General features: G+C 37.8%; 3 protein-coding genes across 3 annotated transcripts in view; all 3 read right to left on the bottom strand.

Annotated features, from left to right (window-relative positions):
• Nucleotides 1-68: 68 nt before the first annotated feature.
• On the bottom strand, nt 69-6,067 carry hspb1 (heat shock protein, alpha-crystallin-related, 1). The gene is made up of 3 exons (XM_059352396.1): nt 4,130-6,067; nt 1,285-1,348; nt 69-723 (listed from the first exon to the last, which is right to left on the bottom strand). The coding sequence occupies exons 1-3, from the start codon at nt 4,548-4,550 to the stop codon at nt 567-569; spliced, it is 642 nt and encodes a 213-aa protein (XP_059208379.1). The 5' UTR covers nt 4,551-6,067; the 3' UTR covers nt 69-566.
• A 3,403-nt stretch (nt 6,068-9,470) lies between these two features.
• On the bottom strand, nt 9,471-19,006 carry LOC131986166 (uncharacterized). Its single transcript, XM_059350994.1, has 15 exons — nt 18,894-19,006; nt 18,667-18,725; nt 17,321-17,408; nt 17,045-17,214; nt 15,867-16,410; nt 15,266-15,510; nt 14,733-14,864; nt 14,493-14,616; nt 13,985-14,136; nt 13,751-13,850; nt 12,732-12,808; nt 12,439-12,562; nt 12,251-12,311; nt 11,102-11,250; nt 9,471-9,536 (listed from the first exon to the last, which is right to left on the bottom strand). The coding sequence occupies exons 1-15, from the start codon at nt 18,921-18,923 to the stop codon at nt 9,531-9,533; spliced, it is 2,061 nt and encodes a 686-aa protein (XP_059206977.1). The 5' UTR covers nt 18,924-19,006; the 3' UTR covers nt 9,471-9,530.
• A 4,152-nt stretch (nt 19,007-23,158) lies between these two features.
• The window catches only part of srrm3 (serine/arginine repetitive matrix 3), a 113,136-nt gene continuing 109,077 nt past the window's right edge, over nt 23,159-27,217 (bottom strand). Inside the window, exon 14 of the mRNA XM_059351162.1 lies at nt 23,159-25,378. Coding sequence (XP_059207145.1) covers nt 25,099-25,378 — 280 coding nt within the window. The 3' untranslated portion in view covers nt 23,159-25,098. The remainder of the gene's footprint in view (nt 25,379-27,217) is intronic.

Raw genomic sequence — 27,217 nt, 5'->3', positions numbered from 1 at the left:
TGTCATGTTACCAGCATGCATAAAAAAAACAAAAAAAGAAGACACTCAATATGTTGTTTGTTTCTTTATTGTGTGTTTGCATGACTGAATATTTTGTCAGTCTATTTCCAGTCAGTCCTGGGACGTTAGTTCTTTCATTTACAAGTTCATTGCTATTACAGTCAGCTCTACTGTCTTTAGTGTGTGTAGAGGCAGCCGATTTACTCCATCTAAATGAGAAAGGTGTGTAAGTGAGGGACCAAGAGAGAGAAAGAGAAGCTGCGAGTGGGGCTAAGCTGAGATTTCCTACATTCGGATGAAGAGTGTAATTACAGCAGAAAGAGCAGGCATATGGCACTACTGCAGATGTGTTTACACAGTGCACTCAGCTGGGGTTGGCTCATTACCAGAGACAGAGAGCACACAGAGGAGCAAGGGCAATCCCTCGCTTTCCTCTCTCTGGCGTGTGAACAAGCCCGCTTTAGGAGGAGCGGTAAGCTGGTTCTTCACCTTTTTTCTAGAAGCAGTTTTCAGACAAAATATGTGTGTGTGTGTGGGGGGGGGGAGACACTGTTCTGCTTTTCTTTCTACTTCTTCACCACGCCACCTTTGTTGTCCACATTGACAGGTATCGTGGTCTCTGAGGACTCGATGGCCGGTCTGGCCAAAGGGGCCTCCACGGTCAGGACGCCCTCAGGAGACAGGGAGGAGGACACCTTCTCAACGTTAGCTGTGGAGGGGAGGCTGGAAAGGACAAAATGAGACAGAAATCACTTTCATATTGTTCCAGTCTTGATGAAAAAAGCATCACTGGCACTAGACTGACTGACACATAAATGCCTGAGTCACCCTTGGGTCAACTCAGACCAGCTTAGTTTGTCTGCTCAGTGTGTGTTGTGGCCTCTAGATGGCAGCAGACGTCTATGAATTTATAAACTCAGCCATGAGGTGGAGGCTGCTTCTGCTGCTGCTGCTTTTCAGAGCATGAAATTCAGCTATCAGCAGCAGCCAGTAGTCTACAGGCTGGACCAAACCAAAACTAAAGAGACTTAAAGCAGCAAAACCACAGTAAGAGAATCACAGCGATTTGACCCCAGCCTGAGAAATGCATTTCCTGCATGAAAATGTATCCAAAGCCACCAAACAGCCACAAAAAACAATTTTGATAAGAAATCTGTTAGTTTTGAAGTGAGTTGTTGACATATTGCATGGCCAGTAGTTTCCTCTCATTAGCTGGATTACAAACATGTAAAAACCAATTGATCAAGAATAAATAAATGAACTTTAAAACATTGAGCTACTCACGTGTATTTCCTGGTGAAGCATCTGGACACAAATCCATGCTCGTCCTTCCTCTCCTCATGTTTGCCTGTGAGCAAAGACAACAAACTTTTACCTCAATGTGGCATTCATTTAAAAGATATATTCACTTTAAGGAGTGAGAACTAATAGGATGTATTATGGTGCACAAATTCTGCTAGAAGACGTGTGTATCTGTAGCTCACTTAAGATTAACTTTGATTGCATGTTTTAACAATCGAATTGAGAATCTAAACTAGATTGAGGAATTTGATTCTTAACATTAAGTTGATGTTCAATTGATTTAGCACAGTTATAACTAATATTATTTAATAAGATTCAGTTTGTAAGAAAACCCCATTATATTGAGCCAGCATGGACAATACCAGGACACTGGAACTAGTACATATAAATTGAATGCAGTCATGATTTATTCATTTATTTGACATTTTGGGAAATATTCTAAGGTTTCCTTTTTAATTGTGTTTCCTTCCTGTTTGAATGGTGTGTCACATGGCTCTGGCCCAGCATGGTTATGATTTGAGCAGAGATAGAGATGAAGTTTGGTTCAGATTTAAGAAAGAAAAAACACATATCGACAGGGAAACACTCTCCTGTCTGTATGCTAAATGTGAAAGGACAGTAGCAGATGTTTAACTTAGCCTAAAAAGTAAAGCTAATGTGGACCTGCATTCTTTCTAATGGCCAGTAGGGGGCGACTCCACTGGTTGCAAGAAGAAGTCTAATTGTATGGAAGTTTATGACAGAATAACCCTACTTCTCACTTGATTTATTACCTCAATAAATATTTTCCTCATGAGTTTATGATCTCAATCGCTAGTTTCAGTTCTTCTTCAAGACAGCATGATGTTCAATTTAGAGTAAATTAGATGCATAGAAGAGCATGATTAAGGGCATGACTACCTTGTGATTGACAAGCTGCTACCATGATGACTTTAAGACAATTAATATTAAATTTAATGTGAATTATGGATGCACCTTAATGCTAACCAAGTCGCTTGCTATACTAATGGTACCTCACCTCTCTAACTCCACCTTCCGATCCAAATATGGTCACTTCTGGCTCCAAACAACCAAGATGGCAACAGCCAAAATACCAAACTTGAGGATTCAAAACAATAGTCAACAAACCAATTGGTGACGTCATGGTGGCTAAATCCTCTTACAGTCAGAGCCAAGCTAGCTTCTTTTCATAGATATCCAGTATTCATGCTAAGCTAATCCACTACCTAGCTTTATATCTAATATTATATCATGTTGTTGCTTAAAGTTTGTGGGGTTATGTAGCAGATTATTTATTGCCAACCTCTCGGTGACTCCAAACAGTACCTGACCTCACACATGAAATTTCTAACATTAGTACAATGACTGTGCTATTTGTGTTTGTGGGTGCTTCGCAGTGGTATTTTTAACTTTTTATCTTCCCCCCATGTGGCCACAGTCATACCAGTCATAGAAGATCCTCACTAATCTTCACCAAGTTCTGTCAGTCTCTCATCAGCAGTAATAGACCTCAGCCTGGCTGTTATGTTGAAACATTGCTCTTCATTCTGGCTCTAAATACAGTAATATGTTTGTTATGGCAACGCTGGGCGGATAAAGGTTGCTGTCCCCAGGGAGCTGCCCCCTTTTCAACAGGAGGACACTGCTGGTGTGAGTGTGGCTGGGCCAAGTCTGCACCATTTCACCTCCAACATGAAGGGTCATTAGTTGTGAGTATGCATTAAAAGGATTGGCTGTTGCATAAAGAGGTTGCACTTTGTTGTGTATATAAAAGTTTTGATATCATCTTTAAACACATCTAGCTGTCTGGTGACATGAGAAAGATGAGGTGGCAAATTCCACTTGGCCTAGACCCTGTGCTATTGTTTATCTGTTCTGACTTTGTCCGTCTCTCAGGAGTGAGGTGTTGGCCATAGTCCGGCCCAGGACCCTAGGCCTGGCCAGGATCCAGCAGTCCTTTTAAAGTAGCAGACACTCTGGGTGAGTCACGGCTAAATCCCCTCTAAGAGTGAGATTCTTTGTGAAACGGCAGACAGAGAGGCTGAGACTGACTCAGAGAGAAGGGAGCTCAAGGCCTCAGAGGGCTCAGCTATTATATGATCCATTCTACACACATTTCTTCAGGTTCGCACATTTTGCCACTTCACAAGCATGGACTGACAAAGGAAATATTTCACGGAAAGAGGTAAAACAGGCTATCTAGCAAAAGTGTTTCTGCTCTGTGTTCATCTGTGAGCTGCTGTTAAAGTCGACTCCCACATGTTGCATTGTTTGTTGTTTTGCATCTTGAAAGCGTGCAGCCAAAAGCCCCCGCCCCTCAGTGTGTCAGTATATTGTCTCAGGATATTATGTAACTTTGCAGCAATGCATCCGCCTTGTGCTAGACCGAGCAAAAATGTTTCCTCCCTTTTTATCTTGTGTCTTTTTATCAGTACTGGAGCACTTTCTCTTATACATGGAAAAGACAAATCTAAGTACTCCAATTATGTTACCTAAAAGCCAATGCATCTTTCCAAGTGTTTTTCTATATGCTATCATCTTTTATCTAGTTCAGTGAAAGGCTGGCTCTTTCTAACAGGAAATCGCCTTCAACACCTCAGGTTTTTATTCTACAAAGGTCTGAAAATACAAGAGGTGTCCTGGACTAATATATTAGCTGATTTCATTGAATTTTAAGTTTTTTTTCCATAAAAAATCATGCAAAAGCACTGCTTTAAATCTTGTGTTTACCTTGTGCTCATTCAGCATTAAAAAAAGGACGACAATGAATACAATTCCCAAAATAAAACTTAGTCAACAACAAACAGAGGGGTCAGCGAAGGCTCACCAGTGATTTCCACCACACCGTCCTTGGTCTTCACCACCAGCTCCTCGGGTGAGAAATGGTTGACATCCAGGGACACCTTCCAGCTGTCTTGTGTCTGCTTGATCTCTGAAATGCCGCTGCTCATCTGGCGGGTCAGGGCCCGAGCCTGCTGCTGGGCCATCATAGGGGCTTGGTACATCATGGGTGTGTGAGGCATCATGGGGGCGTGAGGCATCATGGCGCCCATGGAGGCCATGTCCGGGGCCAGGACGGAGGGCCGCATGTACCCCGGCCAGTGGGTGCTGGGGAATGTGTTGAAGTCCTCGGGCAGGGTGGGCATGCCGAAGGTCTGGTCGAAGATGCGGCTGCTCTGGTGCCAGTCACGGAATGGGTCCCAGCTCGGGGTGCGGAGCAGGGTGAAGGGGATGCGTCTCTCGGTCATGGCTGCAGAGGAGTGTTGCTGTAATGGAGAGCTGCAGTTGAAGAGCCCTTTGGCCTCTGTGTTAAATGTTTTCCCAACGTGCTGTCTGGCTCTCAGCTGAGAGCTTTTATACACACTGACACCACCCCTTTGAACAGCCCTCCCTTCTGACTCTCGAGCCCCCCAGCTCACTCCCCCAACATATTTCTGGAAAGTACTAGAGTATCTATTTGTGGCAGGCGTAGCACTGGAATGGAATCCAACAGAAAGGCCCTCCCCAGTAACAGCTGCCCAGTGCACTGTTCAACCTGACGTGTAATCCCCCGTCTCTCTATGAGTCAGCCGGCCTGCTGAACATACAAACTCAGACTGAGATAAGACTAACATGCTATTTCTAACATGGCTCTTTATAGGCCATGGTGTGATTTCCTGTACAGTGTATGGATTTACTGTACAGTACACACAGTGACATGCTATTATCAGACTCATATTAAATACACAGTATGCCAATTGTACCTGTCTTGGACTTATGTACTTTTTATTTTATTGTTTTATTTATTTATTTTTAATTATGTTTTATTATCATAAGATTGTGTATCTTAATCTTGCCCCTTTTTTCTTTTTTTCTCTCTCCTTTTCTTAATTGGTTGTTAGTGTGGTCTTGTAAAAAATTGTAAAAACTCAATAAAAGTTGAATCATAAAATTGTATATTTAAAAAAATGTGTATAAAATACACAGTATGCCAGTTTGGGACATGGATGACAGTGAACACACCCATTAAACACACTATTAAAGATCTTTAAGACAAACAAGTTGTGATATTATTCACCAAATTTCCAGTTTCATCCTCAGGACATTATGCCACTGAGGATACAAATTATTTTCTCTCCACGTTATCAACAATATTCAGCTCATATTCAGCTTCACTGTTATCATATCAGTGCCACTGACGTTTTATGCAACCCCTCGTGTTATTAATGTCATAAACGGAGTATTAATAAGCTGTGGTTTCTCAAAGCTGTTGACAGCCTGTTATTGCCACTGTGGGGCTTTATTGTATATGTCACAGATGTGTTCCTACCAGCGTCACACTAGCACTCGCATGAGATGTTCTGCTTTTGGCTTCTGCCTTGCACCCTGTCACCCTGCACTTATAGGATCCAGCTAGGATGGGAGTCAGAGGGTTCACAGAGGTTTTGATCTTTTCTAGTTTACTACTAAATAAAAACAATCAGTGTTTGAGATGAATCAAACAAAAAGGATTAATTGGGAAATGAAAGTAATTTTAAACCAAAAACTAACTGCAAAAGCAAAAAGCACACTGAAAACTGAATGCACCATTTCAATACAATTTTTGGGGACTTTATCTGTGTGAGGGACGTATTGTTGGGAGCGCCCCATCTATGTGAGAACCTCATATGTGCAGACTTCATCTATGTGAGGACTTCTTCTATGTGTGGACCCCAACTCTGTAACCCAATAGGAAAAGAGCAGTCTTTTGGGGTTTTCATTTGACCAGATATGAAAACCCTCATGTTACTTTTTTCTTAAGACTTTAAGTAATATGGTATTATGTGATTTTTTAAAAACAACATTTTATATACGTTTCCATTAATTCTTGTTGTGTATTAGGTTTACAAACTTACAAACCTGGGGAACATCTTTGCCATGTTCTTATTATGTGCCATACAGAACTAGGGAACATAGGACTCTGGGAGATCATATATACCATTGGGATACATAGAAACAGAGCGCATTTAAGCACCCACCGCAGGGGAAAACAATCCATCTCTCTGTGTTGACTTTGAATTGAATGAAGTTGCCTCCTTAGAAAACTACAGAAAAATGTCTAAAAGCTGCTGTGTGGTGAAATGCACTACCAACAGGGTAAAGAGCCCATAGCTAAGTTTTTTAAAAACTGATGAACTGAAAAACTTCAATTAGGGAAACTGTGCGATCCTGAAACTCAGTATATTTATTGTGAACTTACGTATACAGTGCTTTGTCTATAGTCATATATCCAAAGTCAGTTTAAGGTTGACTACATTTCTGTAATTTAAGCTAAAGTATTGTAGTGCACATAAGAAAACAATTCAAATGCACAAATGAACATGATTCACATAACCTGTGTTGATGAGGAATGTGGATATTTTAGAAAGCTATGCTTTGCTTATTAAGTACCTTAGCTTGCTAACATAGCTAACATTAGCTTTCTAACAGCCAACTAGACAAGCCAACTGGTAGACATAAGAAAGCTAAAACAGTAATATGATATGCTTAAATCCATTTTTTAGCCAGAAACAGACATTTTGTTAGTGTTTCAGTGGTTTTTAGAGTTTGACATATGGTGATCGGCTTATGTTCAAAATAGTAAAAAATCAAATGGAACTTTGTCATGTAATTATTTTACATAAATCTTAAAAGTTAAGGTTGAATATTTCTGTGACTGTAGTTTTAGCTAACCATTTCAACTGATTATCTGATAGTTTTAGCTAACCATTTCAACTGATTATCTGATAGTTTTAGCTAACCATTTCAATTGTTTATCTGATAGTTTCAGCTAACCATTTCAACTGTTTATCTGATAGTTTTAGCTAACCATTTCAACTGTTTATCTGATAGTTTTAGCTAACCATTTCAACTGATTATCTGATAGTTTTAGCTAACCATTTCAACTGTTTATCTGATAGTTTTAGCTAACCATTTCAACTGTTTATCTGATAGTTTTAGCTAACCATTTCAACTGTTTATCAGTTACTTTTAGCTAATCAGTTGAACTGTTTATCCATTACTTTTAGCTAACATTTTCAATTGTAGTTTTAGCTAACCATTTCAACTGTTTATCTGATAGTTTTAGCTAACCATTTCAACTGATTATCTGATAGTTTTAGCTAACCATTTCAACTGTTTATCTGATAGTTTTAGCTAACCATTTAAATTGTTTATCTGATAGTTTTAGCTAACCATTTCAACTGTTTATCAGTTACTTTTAGCTAACCATTTCAACTGTTTATCTGATAGTTTTAGCTAACCATTTCAACTGTTTATCTGATAGTTTTAGCTAACCATTTCAACTGTTTATCTGATAGTTTTAGCTAACCATTTCAACTGTTTATCTGATAGTTTTAGGTAACCATTTCAACTGTTTATCAGTTACTTTTAGCTAATCAGTTCAACTGTTTATCCATTACTTTTAGCAAAATATTTTAAATTAGCTAACTTCTATTAATTAAATTATTAAAATCCATAGTTGTTATATCTATAGTTTTATTTTTTCACAAATTTTTTTGGATGTTGTTTGAGAGAAAGAAAGAATGAAGGAAAGAAAGACTGAAGGAAAGAAAGAAAGAAAGAAAGAAAGAAAGAAAGGAACAAGAAGAACAGTGGTGTTCCCATGTACCAACAGTTTTCAATGCGAATTTAGATGATTTGCATGAAATTGGCTTGATGGAAACACATGTTTTTACAGACACCTTCTGTCTTTTGACCCTCACAGTGGACCAGGAAAAACTCCTCAAAAAACCCTTTAACGGGTGATAAAAAAGAGGAGAAACCTCAGGGAGAGCACTAGAAGAGGGATCCCTCACAGGATGGACAGATGTGCAATGGATCTCGTTTTTGAAAGAAAGAAAGAAAGAAAGAAAGAAAGAAACTTTTTTTCCAGACTGTGCAGAGTACAAAACCTTCTGTCTTTTGACCCTCACAGTGGACCAGGAAAAACTCCTCAAAAAACCCTTTAACGGGTGATAAAAAAGAGGAGAAACCTCAAAGAAAGAAAGAAAGAAAGAAAGAAAGAAACAGAAGAAAGAAAGAAAGAAAGAAACTTTTTTTTCCAGACTGTGCAGAGTACAACACCTTCTGTCCTTTGACGTCACAGTGGACCAGGAAAAACTCCTCAAAAAACCCTTTAACAGGTGATAAAAACGAGGAGAAACCTCAAAGAAAGAGAGAAAGAAAGAAAGAAAGAAAGAAAGAAAGAAAGAAAGAAAGAAAGAAAGAAAGAAACTTTTTTTCCAGACTGTGCAGAGTACAAAACCTTCTGTCTTTTGACCCTCACAGTGGACCAGGAAAAACTCCTCAAAAAACCCTTTAATGGGTGATAAAAAAGAGGAGAAACCTCAAAGAAAGAGAGAAAGAAAGAAAGAAAGAAACAGAAGAAAGAAAGAAAGAAAGAAAGAAACTTTTTTTTCCAGACTGTGCAGAGTACAACACCTTCTGTCCTTTGACGTCACAGTGGACCAGGAAAAACTCCTCAAAAAAACCCTTTAACAGGTGATAAAAACGAGGAGAAACCTCAAAGAAAGAGAGAAAGAAAGAAAGAAAGAAACTTTTTTTTCCAGACTGTGCAGAGTACAACACCTTCTGCCCTTTGACGTCACAGTGGACCAGGAAAAACTCCTCAAAAAACCCTTTAACAGGTGATAAAAAAGAGGAGAAACCTCAAAGAAAGAGAGAAAGAAAGAAAGAAAGAAAGAAAGAAAGAAAGAAAGAAAGAAAGAAAGAAAGAAACTTTTTTTCCAGACTGTGCAGAGTACAAAACCTTCTGTCTTTTGACCCTCACAGTGGACCAGGAAAAACTCCTCAAAAAACCCTTTAACAGGTGATAAAAACGAGGAGAAACCTCAGGGAGAGCAACAGATCAATAGAGAAAAATACGTAGAGAGAATGTGAGAGGGGAGATGGGGGGAGAGAGAGAGAACAATAAAATAAAAGCATTAAATGACATGAGAAAACAACAACAATAGCTAAAAAAACAATACTTACCTCAAGAGAGAGACAGAGAAGAACAAACATATAAATATACACATATAAAAATATATATATGTATATATATATATATATATATATATATATATATATATATATATATATATATATATATATATATATATACATAAAACTATATACCAAATAAACACAAATATGTAAAAGAGAAAAAAAAAATATATAAAATATACAAAACACTGTTTGAATTTTGGTCCTCCAACGATGATTCTTTTCTACTGCTGAGAAGACAAAAAAACACACATTTCATTAATACCATGTTGCTCATTTATCTCCTCTGTGGTCGTGAATGTGTGTGTGTGTGTGTGTGTGTGTGTGTGTGTTAGGGTTGTCACAATACTAAAATTTTCAATTGGATACCGATACTCAGGAAAATATTCGATACTCGATTACATTTCCGATACCACCAGGATAAAAAGAAAGACCCCAAAATTATTAAGAAGAAAAATGCAACATGTAAAAATGAACAGAACCACAGGTTAAATATTTATAATAAAAAACAGTTGTGCAAAAAGAAACTGCAACTATGATACCAAGCTTCAGGTCTGAGGTTGTGCAGAAAAAAAAAATACAATAAACAATAACAATTAGAACAATATTTTGAGGTTGTATGCTGTGCACAATATTAGTCAAGCTTGATAAGTCGACTTTTCTCTGCTTCATTCAGAAAATAACACTTTTCAGTCACCAACATTGATATAAACTTATTAACTCTATGCTTATGTATACTGACACTGTGTCAATTAACGTAATATGGGCATACTACGTGCCTGATTTATTTATTTATTTATTTACGTTGTTTATAATCATTAACGTGACATCAGCCTTTAATTGCTAGCTGCGGCTAATGGCTAATAATAACACAGCTAACATTAATGCTACGATAACATCAGTAACAGATCAGTTTGAAACGAAAGTTTGGGCGGTATCGATACTTTTGAAAATGAGAATCGTATCCGGATACAACGTTTTAGTATCGATACTTTTTTGAGTACCGATTACTTTTGACAACCCTAGTGTGTGTGTCTATCTGGTTTTTTCCATTTTTTCCCAGTACAATAACGGCAGACCAACATTAATTGCAAGAAGTAATGTTGTGAATTTTTACACTGCACTTTTAAGATTTCATGCTCAAATGCATGTTGCTGTACTGAGGGCCACTTCAAGTGAGGGTGCCATATATATATACATATATATTCTGCACATAATTCATTGAGACCCTTTATTGTTTCAATATTTGCTTGAAATACATTGATACATCATTAATTACATTTTCAGAGCCTTATAACTAAGAAATATGGTGTAATTAAATGGGTTAAAGTTAATAAATTAGCCAGAATGGCTGATTTTAGTTTTTTTGGTGTTCCAAAAGCAGCTCTTTGGTATTATCTAAGCAACAGAAAAAATATGAAAATGTTAGCCAGCTATCTAGCTAGCTAACTAAAGTTATCAGTTTCTTTCAAACATTGCTAAAACCGCCCATTTTACTCACAAACGACATAAGTAGCAGGAAGTGACGTCAGCCTTTAATTGCTAGCTGCGGCTAATGGCTAATAATAACACAAACACTAACATTAATGCTACGATAACATCAGTAATAGGTCAGTTTGAAACGAAAGTTTGGGGGGTATCGATATTTTTGAAAATGAGTATCGTATCCGGATACAACGTTTAGTATCGATACTTTTTTGAGTACCGATTACTTTTGACAACCCTAGTGTGTGTGTCTATCAGCTTCTTCAGAAAGACACATATTTCTGTCCATAGAGAAGAGCTGTTGCCTTACCTGCTTCACGTAGAACAGGAGGTAGGCTGTTTGTTGGCGATTGTGGCAGACAGACGCGCCGGTCGTCTCACTGACGTGTTTGTCGTTGTAAGTTAGCCATCGGTCTTTATTATCTCCCGGTCTGTAGGCTCCGTCACAAATATAATGTCCTGAGAGAAGAGGAGGGGACACGTTTTTATACAGCTGGAGGGGAAGTCGATTTGTAAATGATCAAATTTGACTAATTTTCAACATGTAGTCTAGACCAGCTATTCTCAACCTTGGGGTCGGGACCCCAATTGGGGTCGCGAGATGATTTCTGGGGGTCGCCAAATCATTTTGGAAGTCAGTGTGTGTTAATGTGTTTTATTCTTTTTGGTCACTTAATGTCTTTTTTTGGTCATTTTGTGTCTTTTTTTGGTCATTGTGTGTCTTTTTTGGTCATTTTGCGTCTTTTTTTGGTCATTTTGTTTCTTTTTTTGGTCATTGTGTGTCTTTTTTGGTCATTTTGTGTCTTTTTACGTCATTTTGTGTCTTTTTTGATCATTTTGTAGTCAATATGCGTCTATTTTGGTCATTTTGTTTCTTTTTTGGGCCATTTTGTGTCTTCTTTTTGGTCATTTTGTGTCTTTTTAGGTCATTTTGTGTCTTTTTTGATCATTTTGTAGTCAATTTGCATCTATTTTGGTCATTTTGTTTCTTTTTTTGGTCATTTTGTGTCTTCTTTTTGGTCATTTTGTGTCTTTTTAGGTCATTTTGTGTCTTTTTTGATCATTTTGTGGTAAATTTTTGTCTTTTTTGGTCATTTTGTTTCTTTTTTTGGTCATTTTGTGTCTTTTTAGGTCATTTTGTGTCTTTTTTGATCATTTTGTAGTCAATTTGTGTCTATTTTGGTCATTTTGTTTCTTTTTTTGGTCATTTTGTGTCTTTTTAGGTCATTTTGTGTGTGTTTTTTTATCATTTTGTGGTCATTTTTTGTCTTTTTTGGTCATTTTGTTTCTTTTTTGGGTGATCTGAACTGTGTGTGTGAGATTGTGTTGAGTGAGCAGGGGTCACGGACAACATGCATGTTAAATTGGGGGTCGCGACTCAAAAAGGTTGAGAACTACTGGTCTAGACGATTTGGACAATTCCGTCTAGACTAATGTGTGTTTGCAACCAAACACTTACCAGAGTTGGCTGTGGATCCTAAATGGCTGACGATGCTCACAAGAGAGTAGCGAGTTGTTGTCTAGAAAAAAAACAAAGAGATACCAACGATTAGCCACACATGCAGACACTTTGACTACAGGGACTGTACATTTTAAAGGATGATTTCTCCCTGTTTTTTCTAAAAAAAACCTTCTTAGTAGTCTTACCTGTTCGGCAACGCTAGATTCTGGATTCACCACCAGCTCTCTTGATAAAACAACCGGGCTCTGCACCTTCACCAGGTCGTAGGTTTTGGTGAAGCTGAATCTCTTCAGCTGCAGGATCAGTACACTGTTGACAAAGGGAGAGGAAGAGATGGAGGGAAAGGGGTCAGATCACACACTGATAGATGAAGACAAGAGAAAGTGAAACTGCTTTGCCTGTTGTGTATTCATTTGAAGATGTTTTAAAATGATATATAATAATATATAAGATGTCTATGGTGGACGGTAATACTCACTTTGGCAGGGTCAAGAAGGATGGCCGCTGCGTTGACTGCTCTGCACCACACTCACACCGATACTCCAACTGGTCCAACTGCAGGGGGACATAACACATTTAAAATGTTATATTTGCAACCTTTGTTCACATTTGCAACATTTAAAATTCTTTATTGAGCATGATAGTGTTTTGAAAGTAAAAAAAGGATTCAATATCACATTTTATGTGACACAAAATGACCAAAAAAAAGACACAAAGACACAAAATTATTAAAAAAAGACACAAAATAAGTAAAAAAAGACACAATAAAAGACACAAAATGACCAAAAAAAGACACTAAATGACTAAAAAACCCCACAGAAGACACAGCATTACTAAAAAAGACACAAAATGACTAAAAAAAGACACAAAATTACCAAAAAACCCCACAGAGCACACAGCATTACTAAAAAGAGACACAAAATGGCTAAGAAAAGACACAAAGACACAAAATGACTAAAAAAAAGACACAAAATGACCCAAAAACCCCACAGAAGACACATTATTGCTAAAAAAAAAGACACAAAATGACTAAAAAAAGACACAAAATGACCAAAAAAACCCCACAGAGCACACAGCATTACTAAAAATAGACACAAAATGACTAAGAAAAGACACAAAATGACCTAAAACCCCCACAGAAGACACAACATTACTAAAAAAAGACATAAAATCACAAAAAAAGACACAAAATGACCCAAAAACCCCACAGAAGACACAGCATTACTAAAAAAAAGACACAAAATGACTAAAAAAAGACACAAAATGACCAAAAAACCCCACAGAAGACACAACATTACTAAAAAAAGACACAAAATGACCAAAATTTTCACGCTAAACACACAAGACACGAATAAAATTGAGTCCCACTAGAATAAAAACCAGAGTTGGATGACAGGATCACACACAATCACAAGATCACATTTAAGTGACCAGTCACTTTAAATCTGAGTAAATGAGCAGATGATGGATGGATGACTGAATGGGTGTCTTGCTTACTTTAAGGTAGTCCTTTAGACACTGGTTTACTGAGCCGCCATGCACCAGGTCTAGGGACAGGTTGATGTAGTCCTCCTCCCTCTTGGATTGTTTACCGCATCTATAGAATAAAGAGACAATTGAAATGAAAATATAGCACAGATTATACACTTTGGTTGAGAGGTTTTCTTCCAAAACCTTTCCTTGAAGAAGAAAAAATGCACTGGGAATATAAGTGTGGCTGTGTGTTCATACCCTTTGCAGGTCCTGGTGCTCAACATCTGGAAGGTGATGTGAGCATCAACAGGGCAGGTGTATTTGAAGCCCATGTTAATTGCTGATTCCTGCAGGTCAAAGTTCAGAGACTTCATCTGATTCAACAAGGAGCTGAGGAACTCATGGGCATCCTGCACAGAAACAAAGAAAAACAATTAAAGATGGAAGATGGACATTTTAAAAGTGTAGAAGTCGTTCAATAAAGATAATTGTGGTGCTGTGCTTTAAATAAAAAAAAAAAGGGGTATTTATGTGATAGTATGATTTCATGTGTGTCGCTGGTGTAGCATTGTCGAGTAGCAGTAGCTAAGCTAACTAGCCACCTGTGGCTCCACTGTGTGCGCGCATGTTAAAAGTCTGAGAGAAATACTGTGTGTGTACATTCTCAGTCAGGTTATTCTGGTGTAGTGTTGTGTATTAATGAGTACATGAGAATGTAAAATGTATAAATTGTGTCCTGTCTTTTCAGAGAGGTAATTTCACTTACTTTCTGCTGATGGTCCTTAAACTCTGAGTTAAACTCAGCGACAGCGTCTTTAAAAGCAGCCAGGACACTTTTTGCCTCTCTCTTGTTGCTGTTAAAGTGGCTGTGTCCCACATCTACAAACCGTCTGAAAAAACAACAAGATATACTTCATTAGTTATTGTTACATAATGATGACCTGCAAAGCTAGAAACTAAACTAAACTAAAACTAAAGAGTGAGAGTGTGTGAGGAGGTGCTGTACCTGATGACTTTAGATCCGGGGTGAGACATCCACACCTTCTTCTGCTTGATGACGTCGTGAACAAAAGGTCTCAGCGTCAGGAGGCCTTGCAGGGTGGAGTTCATGTAGCAGGTCTGCGCCAGGTTGGGGAACCTTTAACACAACAAGATCAAAGTCAGACTGGAGCTCAACATAACCTAACCCTAACTTAACCCATCATCTTCTAGAGTAACAAGAAAGAACCACTTTTGGACAGTCAGCTCTCTCACTTAAAGGTTGTAAAATCTGGAATACATTACCAACTGAAATAAAATCAATGATTAATCTTGAAACATTCACAAAAAATACTAAGTGTTGGCTTAAGAAGTCACTTCCTGTCAAAGTCACATGACCACCACACCAGGGTGTTGAGTATGTTGGAGATTATAGAAGGTTTTTTTTAGTGTTTGATACACAGGTGTCACCATGGGTTCTTATGGGTTAAACTAAAATAACTTTATATGAACAAAATATGAGAATTCAGTCTTATGTGAGTCTCTTTGCACTGTTCTTACCCGAGGCAGACCAGCTCCTCTCTGGGAATGACGTCTGTGCTGGCTGAGGTTTTTTCCTGCAACAAATTCTTCTGCCGAAGGAACACTTTTCTATATAAATCGGCGTTGAGAGTTTCGACGTCTACACTCCCACCCTGACCTATTGGGTTGGGTTTTTTACTGTGAATGGTAAATGGCTGGGCCTCAGTGCAATCTGTGTCCATCTCTGCTGTCTCAGATGGAGGTTCTGTCTCCAAATTCTGTTTCTGTTGGTTGTCAGAACAAAAAGAAAAGTTTAATACAACAAATAAGAGCAAATAAAACACATGATCGCATTACTATGGATCCCACTGCACTGCCCTACAAAGCAAAAAGGCAGTAACTGCCTTTTTGGTCAAAAGTGAGTTATTATGATAGGGATATGACTGTCATTAATTTGCATTGTAGCGAAATCCGTGTCAGTTTCACGGAAATTTGAGTGATTAAGTGGCTATTCCACGGATTTTGAGTCAAGCGAATCAGTGGCTATTCCACAGATTCCTGTGAGACCAGGTTTGTCTTGTTGTTAATTGCATTGGGATTCATAATAACAGTTTGATAAGCAACATTTGGTGGTACATACCTTACGGCGAGGCACCAGCCAGCGAAGCCAACTGGAAGCCTTCTCAACAGCTTCATCGTGATCAGGCTCAATGGTGGTGTTAGCACTGGTTGCTTCTTCTTCATCAGCGGTGGGTGAAGCCTCCTGAACACCAGCTTCTTCCTCGGACTCCTTGTTGATGCTGCTGAAAATAGAAAAAGACATATACTTATCTTCTGGGGCAGAAGACAACAAGTCTGTGTCTTCTGGTACGTCTTTATCCTCAGTTGAGACCAGAATGTCAGGGCTGGATGAAGCCTTCTCCACAGCTTCACCATCTTCAGAATGGATGCTGGGGTTAGCACTAGCTGCTTCTTCATCTTCAGCCTCCTGAACACCAGCTCCTTCCTCGGACTCCTCGTCAGCGTTGATTCTGCTGATTAAAGAAAAAAAACACATAGAAGAAGACAACAACTCCATGTCTTCTTCTTCATCCTCAGTTGCAGCTGAGGCTGAAGTTTCAGGGGCGGATGAAACCTCCTGGACACCATCTTCATGCTGAGACTCCTCGCTGGTGTTGATACTGCTGATAAAAGGGAAGAAAGATGTTTATTCTACTGCATGGTCCACTCACAGTTATGAGGACAATGAAGGTGAACATGAAAGAAACAAGGTTATAATAGTTTTGGATTTTTCATTAGTTTTAGTTTTGATTTCGTTGTCAATTTTGTTAGTTTTAGTTCGTTTTTTGAGTGAGTTTGCTAGTTTCAATTAGTTTTTATTTTTTGGAAAATGCTTAGTTTTAGTTTAGTTTTTATCAGTTTTAGTTTTAGTGTTAGTTGTTTTGTAATGGGGTATTTTTTGGGTGCCAGATTCAATGAGGTCACAATAAATGTTTCCTTTATTCCATTTGTCTGATCCATCACAGCCCCAATAAGTTTCTTAAGTCATAAAACCAGATAGATGAAATAGATTTCATATCAACCAAAAAGGTTTACGTATGAAAAAAGTTGACAAAGATGAAAACTAAGGACATTTTCACTATAATTTTAGTTAGTTTTAGTTAGTTTTGTAACCACAAAATACAGTTTTCAGTTAGTTATCTAGTTATCTCTCTAGTTTTCGTTATTTCGTTAGTTTCCGTTAACTATAATAACCTTGGAATGAAACAGCAATAAAATGTATTTTAAATCGTAACAGACAATAAAAGATTCTCATACATGTTTTGTGTTGTGGACAGTGGCAGGTCTGTGTCTTCCTTGGGGACTGGAGTAGTTTCTTCTCGAGTATCAAGGGCAGTATCAAGGACATCTTTGTCTCCAGCTGCAGTTGAGACGAAGGTGTCAGGGGCAGGTGAAACCTCCTGGACACAAACTTCCAAAGGAGTCTGCTGCTTGTTTGGTATTAAAAAAAAACATAAAACCAGTTAAATACAGCTGAGTGACACAAATGACTGCACCAGTTTGGTCAGTGATTATGTTGCAAGACAAACATACCTTCTTACGACAGAACAACCTACGCCACCAGGACTTTTTGGTGTCGGGGACCACAGTGGGTTGTTTTGGCTCCTTTTCAATAATGACACTGTGATAAAGAAATCCAGATAATTAGTCAAATGTGTACTGCGTTCACAATGCTCTCAATGTCTTTCAGAAGTGGACATCCTTGTGGAAATGTTTAGGAGAGACAATAATCACGATAATAATACATTTAAACCTCTGAAGTCCAGGAGATTTTGGTTCAAATTTGTCAACTTCCTATGCAGGAAGGAATTTTCAGAAATCTTCCTACGTTTTTAATATGGGAGCCAATGAGGCTGTTGGTGGTGTTGGTGGCACATCTGTGCGTCGTACGCCCAAACTATAACTCTGACAGCTTTACCAGAGGATTGTGAGTGAGAAGACAAATTTTCCTACGTTTCTATGTATAAATTATTTCTGTAAAGTGGAATTTGCGGCCTGGAGCGCAGTTTTCAAATTTATTTTTTGACAATTTTTTCTCTCCCTCTACACTCTGGTCATGATGTCACACACTGTGACACGAACATTCCGTGCAATACACACCCATTATAATCTCAGAATTTCTCCAAAAATGATCATGGTCATTGAACAGGGATTGATAAAAAACTCTATGACCTATCGAAACGTGGATTAATACACCGATACACAAGACTTGTGTCTACTGTTTAAAGTTTAAATGGAGTCTCTAGCTGAAATTATGCCGGAAAGGTAGATGTTTAAAAATCTCCAATGCAAAATTTTGGGCAGTTTTTCGCAACTTACTTCGCGAACAATTCGTATTCCGTATAGCACACCGATCGCAATCAAACCGCACGTTTTGATGTATAATTTGTCCTGCAACTCTTCAAGATGTAGGACTAGTAGCGGGACGAAATTGCGTCCGGAAGAGGAAGAAGAAAAAATCCACAGTATAACAGTAGTGCTTGGTGCAATTGCCCCGTGGCCCTAATAAAACTGCAAAACAGTCATATAAATTAAAAATAGTAATAGTTTTCATTGTAGAAAGAAAATTCACATTTTAAAAATGGTCTAGAAACATAAATGTCACACTGTGAAAGCTCCTATGATTGAACTTTCAACTGGCTTTCTCAGCTTGTCTACAAATCATATATAAATAAAGTTATTACTGTAAATAAAACATGTTTATTTTCAAAAAATAGATGGACTCCAGAGGGTTAAAAGTTTTACATTTAGGAAAATATTTATAGAATTATCACAAAAAAAGACACACAAATTGATAAAAAACAACATACATGATACCATATACAATAAAATATATACAAATGAATAACAAGAATATTAATATGAAGTCATTATCTTACCTTTTTTGTGGGCTGGAGCATGGCTCGTCTCTAACTTCCACGTCATCTTGACAGTTTCTCTGTTAAAAATATACAAAACCCTACATTAGCAAATATGCCAGACACATAATCAGCTGCTTCACACACAAATATTAAATTGAATTATCAAAAAACATGAATAATGTCAAAATTCAGTAATAATCATCTCATAACACAACAGTTTAGACAAAAGAAAATTAAGTTCATACCTTCTGTCGTCTACAAAAGCAAGAAAACATGTCTGCAGGTCTTGATAATTATCTAAATAACTGAAAATATTTGGAAAGCTCTTCTATATCTGGCTGTTTTATCCAAGATCTTTCCAAAAGTGAGCTGACAGATGTGAGACTCCTAAAGGGTTCAGAATGCTGTCCATTCTAGAATAACAACATCAAGGCGATGGAATAATAATAAATTAGAACCCTGCAGTCAATAAGAATTTTACCATATAAGGTAAAAAAATAATTGACAGTTAAAATATGATTTTTATTTAAATTATCATTAATATTATTCAAATATATGTCCATAACCATGTCAATCTCCCATTTTTCCTGCAATAAATTATACGGCGTTAGCAATATTTCAAATAAGGCCGCGATTGGACCACGGGCCGCGAGTTTGAGACCCATGAGGTTTGAAAAAGTCCCAGCGTCCCGCTCTATGTGCATGTCATTCAGTACAGAGTCAAAGTAAAGGCAGAATAAGTAAAGTGCCTTTTAATTACTAAAAAAAAGACACAAAATGACCAAAAAAAGACACAAGATGGCAAAAAAAAGACACAAAATTACAATACAAAGATACAGAATGACCAAAAAAGACACAAAATTGTTAAAAAAAGACACAAAATTATTTTAAAAAGACACAAAATGACCAGAAAAAGACACAATAAAAAAAAAGACACAAAATTACCAAAAAAAGTAATTTAAGGGACCTTCCACACACAACACGGTAAAGTGCCATTCATATAAAACTCACATTAAACTTTCATATCAAGGTGGGAGCCACAAAACATCATCACGAGGGCCACAATTGGCCAACAGCCCGTGAGTTTGAGACCCATGAGGTTTGAAAAAGTCCCAGTGTCCAGCTCTATGTGCATGTCATTCAGTACAGGGTCAAAGTAAAGGCAGAATAAGTAAAGTGCCTTTTAAATTACTAAAAAAAAATACACAAAATGACCAAAAAAAAGACACAAATTTACAAAAAAAGACACAAAATTACAAAACAAAGATACATAATGACCAAAAAAGACACAAAATTATTTAAAAAAGACACAAAATTATTTTTAAAAGAAACAAAATTATTTTAAAAAGACACAAAATGACCAAAAAAAGACACAAAATTACAAAAAAAGACAGAAAATGACCAAAAAAAGACAAAATTACCAAAAAAAAGTCAAAATTACTAAAAAAAAAAAAAAAAAAGACAACATTACAAAAAAAGACACAACATTATTTAAAAAAAGACACAAAATTATTTAAAAAAGACACAATATTGCCAAAAAAAGACACAAAATTACCAAAAAAGACACCAAATTATTAAAAAAAGACAAAATTATTTTAAAAAGACACAAAATTATTTTTAAAAAGACACAACATTACCAAAAAAGTAATTAAAGGGACCTTCCACACACAACACGGCAAAGTGCCATTCATATAAAACTCACATTAAACTTTCATATAAAGGTGGTGGCCACAAAATATCATCACGAGGGCCGCATTTGGCCCGCGGGCCGCAAGTTTGAGACCCATGAGGTTTGAAAAAGTCGCAGCGTCTCGCTCTATGCGAATGTCATTCAGTACAGGGTCAAAGTAAAGGCAGAATAAGTAAAGTGCCTTTTAAATTACTAAAAAAAGACACAAAATGACCAAAAAAAGACAAAATTATAAAAAAAAAAGTCAAAATTACTAAAAAAACAAAAAAGACAACATTACAAAAAAAGACACATTATTTAAAAAAGACACAAAATTACTAAAAAAGACAAAAAATTATTAAAAACATTTTATATCAAGGCTACTCAAATGGTTAGAAGTTAAATTCTTTATTGAAAACTTAAGCAAACAGTGAAACCTTCACATTTAAAAAGTATAACTAGGCTACTGCTGAAAAAATACTTAATAATTATTTAAACAATAATTAATATTTAGGCTACTGCCATTTGTAGAGCTTAACACAGTCTAGTGTACCCCAACATGTAGAAGAAAAGGTACATATATGTACCTTTTACCCCTTGGGTACATATTTGTACCTTTTGGGCCCTCAAAAAGGTACAAATATGTACCTTAAGGTCCAATAACTGGCCCTAGGGGGTACATTAGTGTAGATTGTACCTCGGGGGACAAAAAAGGACTCTTACTGTAGCCCTATTTCTGAGAGTGTGCTGTCAGAAAACAAGTGAATTAAATTGACAGCACAATGTTAACGTCTCTTTTTAGCCCATCATGGCTGTTTGTGTTAATGGGTCAAGTTTTGGAACTCAAAATTGTAATTAAGGAATTATATGACTTGTGTAAGAAATAAGTAAGTTGTAAGTTGAACATAATGTAAATAAACCATATATCTCAAAAAATTATTTGCCTGTATTGATTACGTATTTTCTCAAATTTTGGCACGAGATAAACTGAGATATGATTGAGGTATAATGTGTCATCATTTGGGAGCTTGCCCTGCTCTCATTTTTCTTTTTGCTGAGACGCTAGAAAAGAGACAGCTGTAAGAGAATCTGAGAACTCAAATAGTGAGCAGTGAGAGACAGAACCATGTATATTTCTCACTGAGACATTACTGAGATAGTGTTTCCAGGTAAGGATATCAAATTGAGACATATTTGAAAGTGGCACAATATGTATCATCTGTCTCTTAAGTGAGATCAAGAAAAGAGACAACTGTGAGAGAATTTAGAGAACTCGCACATTGCTCACCTTGAGACTTATTTCTCAGGAGAGACATTTGAGAAGAATGAGAAAACCAGTTTGGTCTTGATTAGTGCTCATTTATGTCTAGGAGATGTAAATGTGACATAAAGGAGATCTCATCTTCAATTTTGCTTTGCTATGGGTCTGTTTATAAGACCCGCGGAATATTGGAATTACCCGATAAGCTTGTTGTAAAGGCAAACTCTTAGCTACGTTAGACCTATAAAACCATGTGAAACATTCAAATAAAACTTACACCATTAATAATGTTTACCTAAACTTATTCTGCCCTTAAAAATCCATCAATTTTTTTAACTACCTCCATCACTGGTAGGTTGTAAAATCGCCTTATACAACGAGCTAATCTTTAAGAGCACATTAGCTGAATAATGTTTAATGTTAGCATTAAGCTGTATGCTACACTTTTTTGAGCAATGCTAATGTTAGTTACAAACATATTTATAAAATACTGAAGATAAAGTTATATATGCACAGGAATGCCCAAACATTGCACTCTGTCTGGCTTCCTTGGGTTTTTATTTCACTCAGAATACTTTTATGCAGAACTTGCAGTATAATTACCTTCCCACTGTGAGTGAGGAGTTAAATTAACAATAAAGTACAGGCCCTGTGCTTTTCTACTTTTGAGAGGAAGAGGAAATCAGGCTTCTCACTTCTATTGTTTTCCTCTTCTGCTGTTGGACTCCCTCACTGTTGGTGCTACAATCATTGGCCAGCAGGGTGATGTAACAGTATTTATCTTCCTCTCACTCTGTACATCAAAGAAGGGGATGTGTGGTCACAACAATGGTCCTTTGCCCTACATCAGCAGCTTTCAGAACAGTTTCAGGGGAGGCTCAGTGACTGGAAGTGGAAAAAAAAACCCAAATTACAATAATTATTACATTAGTTAAGATCCCATGGAACAGCCTAAATCTGTGTAATTTGGTTAAAGAGATCAGGAAAAATGGTAATTTGGGTGACATTTACTGTTTTTTTCTGCAGTTTTATAATCAGAAACTAATTAATGGCTAAGGATATTTTTTGTACTTACAGTCATGGAAAAAAGTATTAGACCACCCTTGTTTTCTCATACGAGTATCTAGACATTTTCCATGGTTTTCTTAATTATGATTTTGGTTATTATCAAGAAAACCATGAAAAATATCTAGATATCGGCTCTTAAATTAAACTCGTATCAGCTATTTTTGTTGTTATCATTATATTTGTCCAAACAAAGGTACCTTTAGTTGTACCAGGCATTAAAATGAACAAGAAATTGAAGAAAACAATGGTCTGATAATTTTTTCCATGACTTTATTTGGTTGAGTCTGATGTTATGACAAGCAGCAATATTAAACAATCTTCTCCTCTCAGTCCTGGCTTGACTGACCTGCGGTAGAGCTGGAGAACATTCTAGCCCAACTTGTCACTGATAAGTTTCAAGTACTGGAAGGTTCTCATCAGTGCCATCTGCAGACAAAAACATGCACAGTGCCTGTAGGATATACTCAATTATCACTGCAGCTGCAAGTTAGAAAAAGAACACCACAAGCGTATAATGATTTCCCCATTTGTTTCTGTTTATTGTCAGGTATAATAACTTGTACACTACAAAGAATGACTTGTAGAACCAAAGGGGCAATGCTATACTTGGAATAAATTAACAGGTTTGCAGAGTATTATAGTTGGGTTAAGTCTGGTTACACTAGGAATGCAACACCGTGAGAGTGACATGAGGCCGGACAGATGGAAAGGAAGACTTAGGGAGATCCCTGATTGTATCGCCAGATTATTTACTACTGAAGCTGTAGACAGAGGAGGCATTACAGAGCCTGCATCACATATATTCTCCTCCTGAAGCCGGTAACCAGGGGACCTCTGACAGAAACATGTTCGGCCTGTTATACAAGGGATTAGAATATGTGGTGGCTGAAACATACAGTAGAGTAATGGACTCTCCTCTACATACAGAAATATGTTTGATTCTGATCCGTCGCTCCTTAATTCAAACAGAGCCACAATGGCTCCTACAATAGGCCGGGGGAGCCATAATGGCAGTCGTGGGAGTAACTGTGGGCGAAGAAGCCATTCCACTGGCTACAATCAGAGCATTTTAAACACACAGCGGTGAATCTTCACCCTGTTCGCTAATCTGATAGCGACAGCAAGCCTCGGGCATAATAAGAGACCAAATTTGTGTTTAAAAAAAAAAAAAAAAAAAAAGACACATACAGTACATATTCAAATGGGAATACATTTGCAGCAATTTCATCTTCAAAGCATGATCCAACTGCTCCTGGTGATAAATAAATTAAATAATAAATAACCCAATAAATAAACAAATAAATACAGTAGAATTATAAATAGCTGTGGTCAACACAAATGTGTGCATGGAGACTTTTTGCAGACAGTTTTCCTGTACAGCACCATACAGCAGCCTCAGGTGCAGGCTACAGAGGTGTACACATCAATAATTACCTCACTGGTCATTGCAGAGGAGGTACACACATGCGCAAACACACTCACACACACACTCTCTCACACATAAATTAGCAGAATCAACATAATAATTTAAACAGGGAAGAGTAAAAGTATGTAATAAATAGTCCCCTTCCCCCCAACCCTTCCCATTCACCTGTATATGCAGGTGGACATACTGCTGTATAGGCCAGCGGGGAGCACAGATGCACCCTGGCACCTTTCATTTCGGCCAGGTACTCTCCTTCCAGCAGCAAGTCTCTCCTGATGCATCATGCTGAACAAACCTCCTCAAACTAAATGGAATATACAGTGCATAGTTTACAAAGCCAGAACTTAAAGAGAGTTTACATCTATACAGACAAACCTATACAATACCATTTTTATCATAAAAAAAGTTCCTTTTCTTTTTTTTCTTCTTTTTTTTTGCTCCCTATGTCATCCGCAGACTTCTCTTTTGTTCTAACTTCTGTTGATCTCTGTGCTTCGATGAAATGGAAGTCTTTGGGGAGATGAGTACATGATGAAAAAAAAAAAAATTCCGAAATGTACAGTAAGCCGTCGATGTGTCCACTTTTTGTCGTCTATTCATCCCCTACTGTTAGGATTTATATATATATATATATATTTATATATATATTTATATAGTATATAGTTTTTTTGATGAATTCATTTTTGGTTGCGTTGTGGAAGAAGAGAAAGAAAGTGCTAACATACAGCGAGATTTGTTCTTTGGGCTCTACCAAATACAATTTTGACATGTGGTAACCCATTTCCTTTAATACCTTGTTTACGTGAAGACATTAACAGCGAATTTCATAGTAATGTGCTATATCAAAATACATTTCTCCTCTTTGATCCGGGCTCTGTGTTAGAGAGAGATGATGGTCTGGGGTAAAGGAGTTTGGGCCCTGGGCTGTACAGCAGTGCGGGCTGGTTAAAGATACCTCATGACTGAACCGGTAAATTTAACTTCTCCTCTGCTTTTTTCTTTTCCCTCCTGTGCTGCGTGTTGCGCTCAGAAGCCGGGGCTGTCGTAGCTGCTGCGGCTGTAGTAGCTGTGGTGGCTGCGGGAGCGGCTCTTGCTGCGGCTCCAGCTCCGGCTCTGGCTGCGGCTCCGGCTCCAGCTCCGGCTGCGGCTCCGGCTTCTGCTGTGGCTCCGGTTGTGGCTCCGGCTGTGGCTCCTGCTGCGGCTGTAGCTGCTGTAGCTGCGGCTGCGGCTGGACCGCGACGGGCTGCTGTCGTAGCTGGACGACGAAGGGCTGGGCCGGTAGTACGGGATGGGACGCTTCCGGGCACTGGAGGGGGAGGAGAGACGGGGAGGGTGGTGATGAGTTAGTGTCACGGTCGGGGCTTCTACTGATGTAAAACACATGATGTATGGAGGATTAAATCAGTGTTAAGTACAGGAGTGGTAGACATATGATCAGTGCGGGACCTGAAAGAGAGCTGCTATTTGGGTTAAAACAAGTCCAAGCAGAGAAATGCATGTCGTTAGTTGAAGCTTTAAGCTTTAGATTGCCTTGTTAATAGCCACCCTGGAAGTGCTTCCTGTAAGGTAATTAGCTGTTAGTTCCCAAAAGAACCTCATCTTCTCAGTGGAGGCCAACGCCCAGAGAAATCAACAGTCAACGGTGCGGGGAGAGATAAACGCTATCAAGGTATCCCTGCTGCTACAAGGTGTGTTTCACCTTGTCATTTCAGCAGCATGGAGATAAGTCAGCCTAAGCTTTTGTCTTGTGTGTCTGCCAGGGGAATCCACAGCCTGTGCAACAGAGATATCCACTTAAATAAACCTTGATAGCGTTTTAATCTCCCTGTGTTACAACGGAAGTGCATTAACTGCAGAGGGGTGTAGCTTTAGAGTTGGTGTGAGTTTCTGAGATGAAAGAGCAGAAAGAAGACAAAGCGATAAAAGCAGGAGGAGGCCAGGTTTACTCAGGGGAGCGCTGATGGTTCGCCGTTCAGCCGAGCTTCAGGAGTCAGACTAGTCAGATCCTGCTGCACGGCAACTGTTACCAGGGTAACTAGCCCGCAGCAGCTCAGTTCAGCAGCATCCCGTTGTCTTGGCGCCAGGACCTTTAGGACTGGAGTGAAAGATGACAGGTACACACATTTCACCAAAGTCTATTAACACTCACATGGGAGGAGAGAGAGGTGATGCCACAAAAACACTTCACACAAGAGATGTGGGAGTTTTTTCTTTTAGGCTCTAATAACTACCTGCAGACTACATTTCAAGTGCAACAAGAAGATAGAAGTTTCTATTGGAAGACACGAATAAGAAGTTGTCAAAATAGTTTTGTAAAAAGATTTGATGAAATATTTTCATTAGCAGAGACGAGTCTGCTCTCAGTCTGGAGGAGCCTTGTGCATAATTATCAAGCAATTCATTGATTCATATTTAATGGAACAATAAACCACACAAGCAAATCAGTACATCAATAATATATCAAACAGACTAAATAAATCAATGCAGATTTATCTTCACATTTGTAATCATACTTCATTTTGTTATCAATTTTATGCCTTTATTGCTATCTACGCTTACTTACCAGTTTATTAGGTACAGCTGTGTAAAGCCAGTCAATTAATACCCATCTTTATAAAGGTCCTAAAAGCTCTGCTATGACAACTGCTTTTTGGGACGATATATCGTCACAGAAATACTTGTAATTATTAATATTATTGTTATTTTAAGACTATTTTGTGCCACTGATTTTAACGATAATAGAATAGTATATTAATGCAAGTAAAACCTTTTAACCCTCTGAACCCCAAGTTATTCAGGGAGTTTTTTTGCTCTTTTTCCATTTGTGGACTTATATATCACTGCAATAAAAAAGTCCTTAATGGAATCGGCCCAATCATGGCTAGAAGTGCGAACAACTCAAAAATGCCTATGTAGAGTATAATAGCAGTTATAAAAAAAAAAACCACTTTCCAAGTGTCATGAATATAATATAATATAAAATTGGGTCAAACTATTTGCATTTTTACAACCTCTACTTGCAATCTCTCCTGTCCTCTCCTCTCTGTTCTGTGTAAACAGCCTCCTGTCTGATTTTCAGTGAATATTTGACACGTGACCGTTTGTTTCAGCAGAATCAATCACCAAGTGGGGAATTTAATGTTTT

This window comes from Centropristis striata, chromosome 15 (assembly GCF_030273125.1).
Source record: "Centropristis striata isolate RG_2023a ecotype Rhode Island chromosome 15, C.striata_1.0, whole genome shotgun sequence".
Taxonomy (NCBI): Eukaryota; Metazoa; Chordata; class Actinopteri; order Perciformes; family Serranidae; genus Centropristis; species Centropristis striata.
Note: the sequence above shows the minus strand (reverse complement) of the source record. Positions and strands in the feature narration are given on the sequence as shown.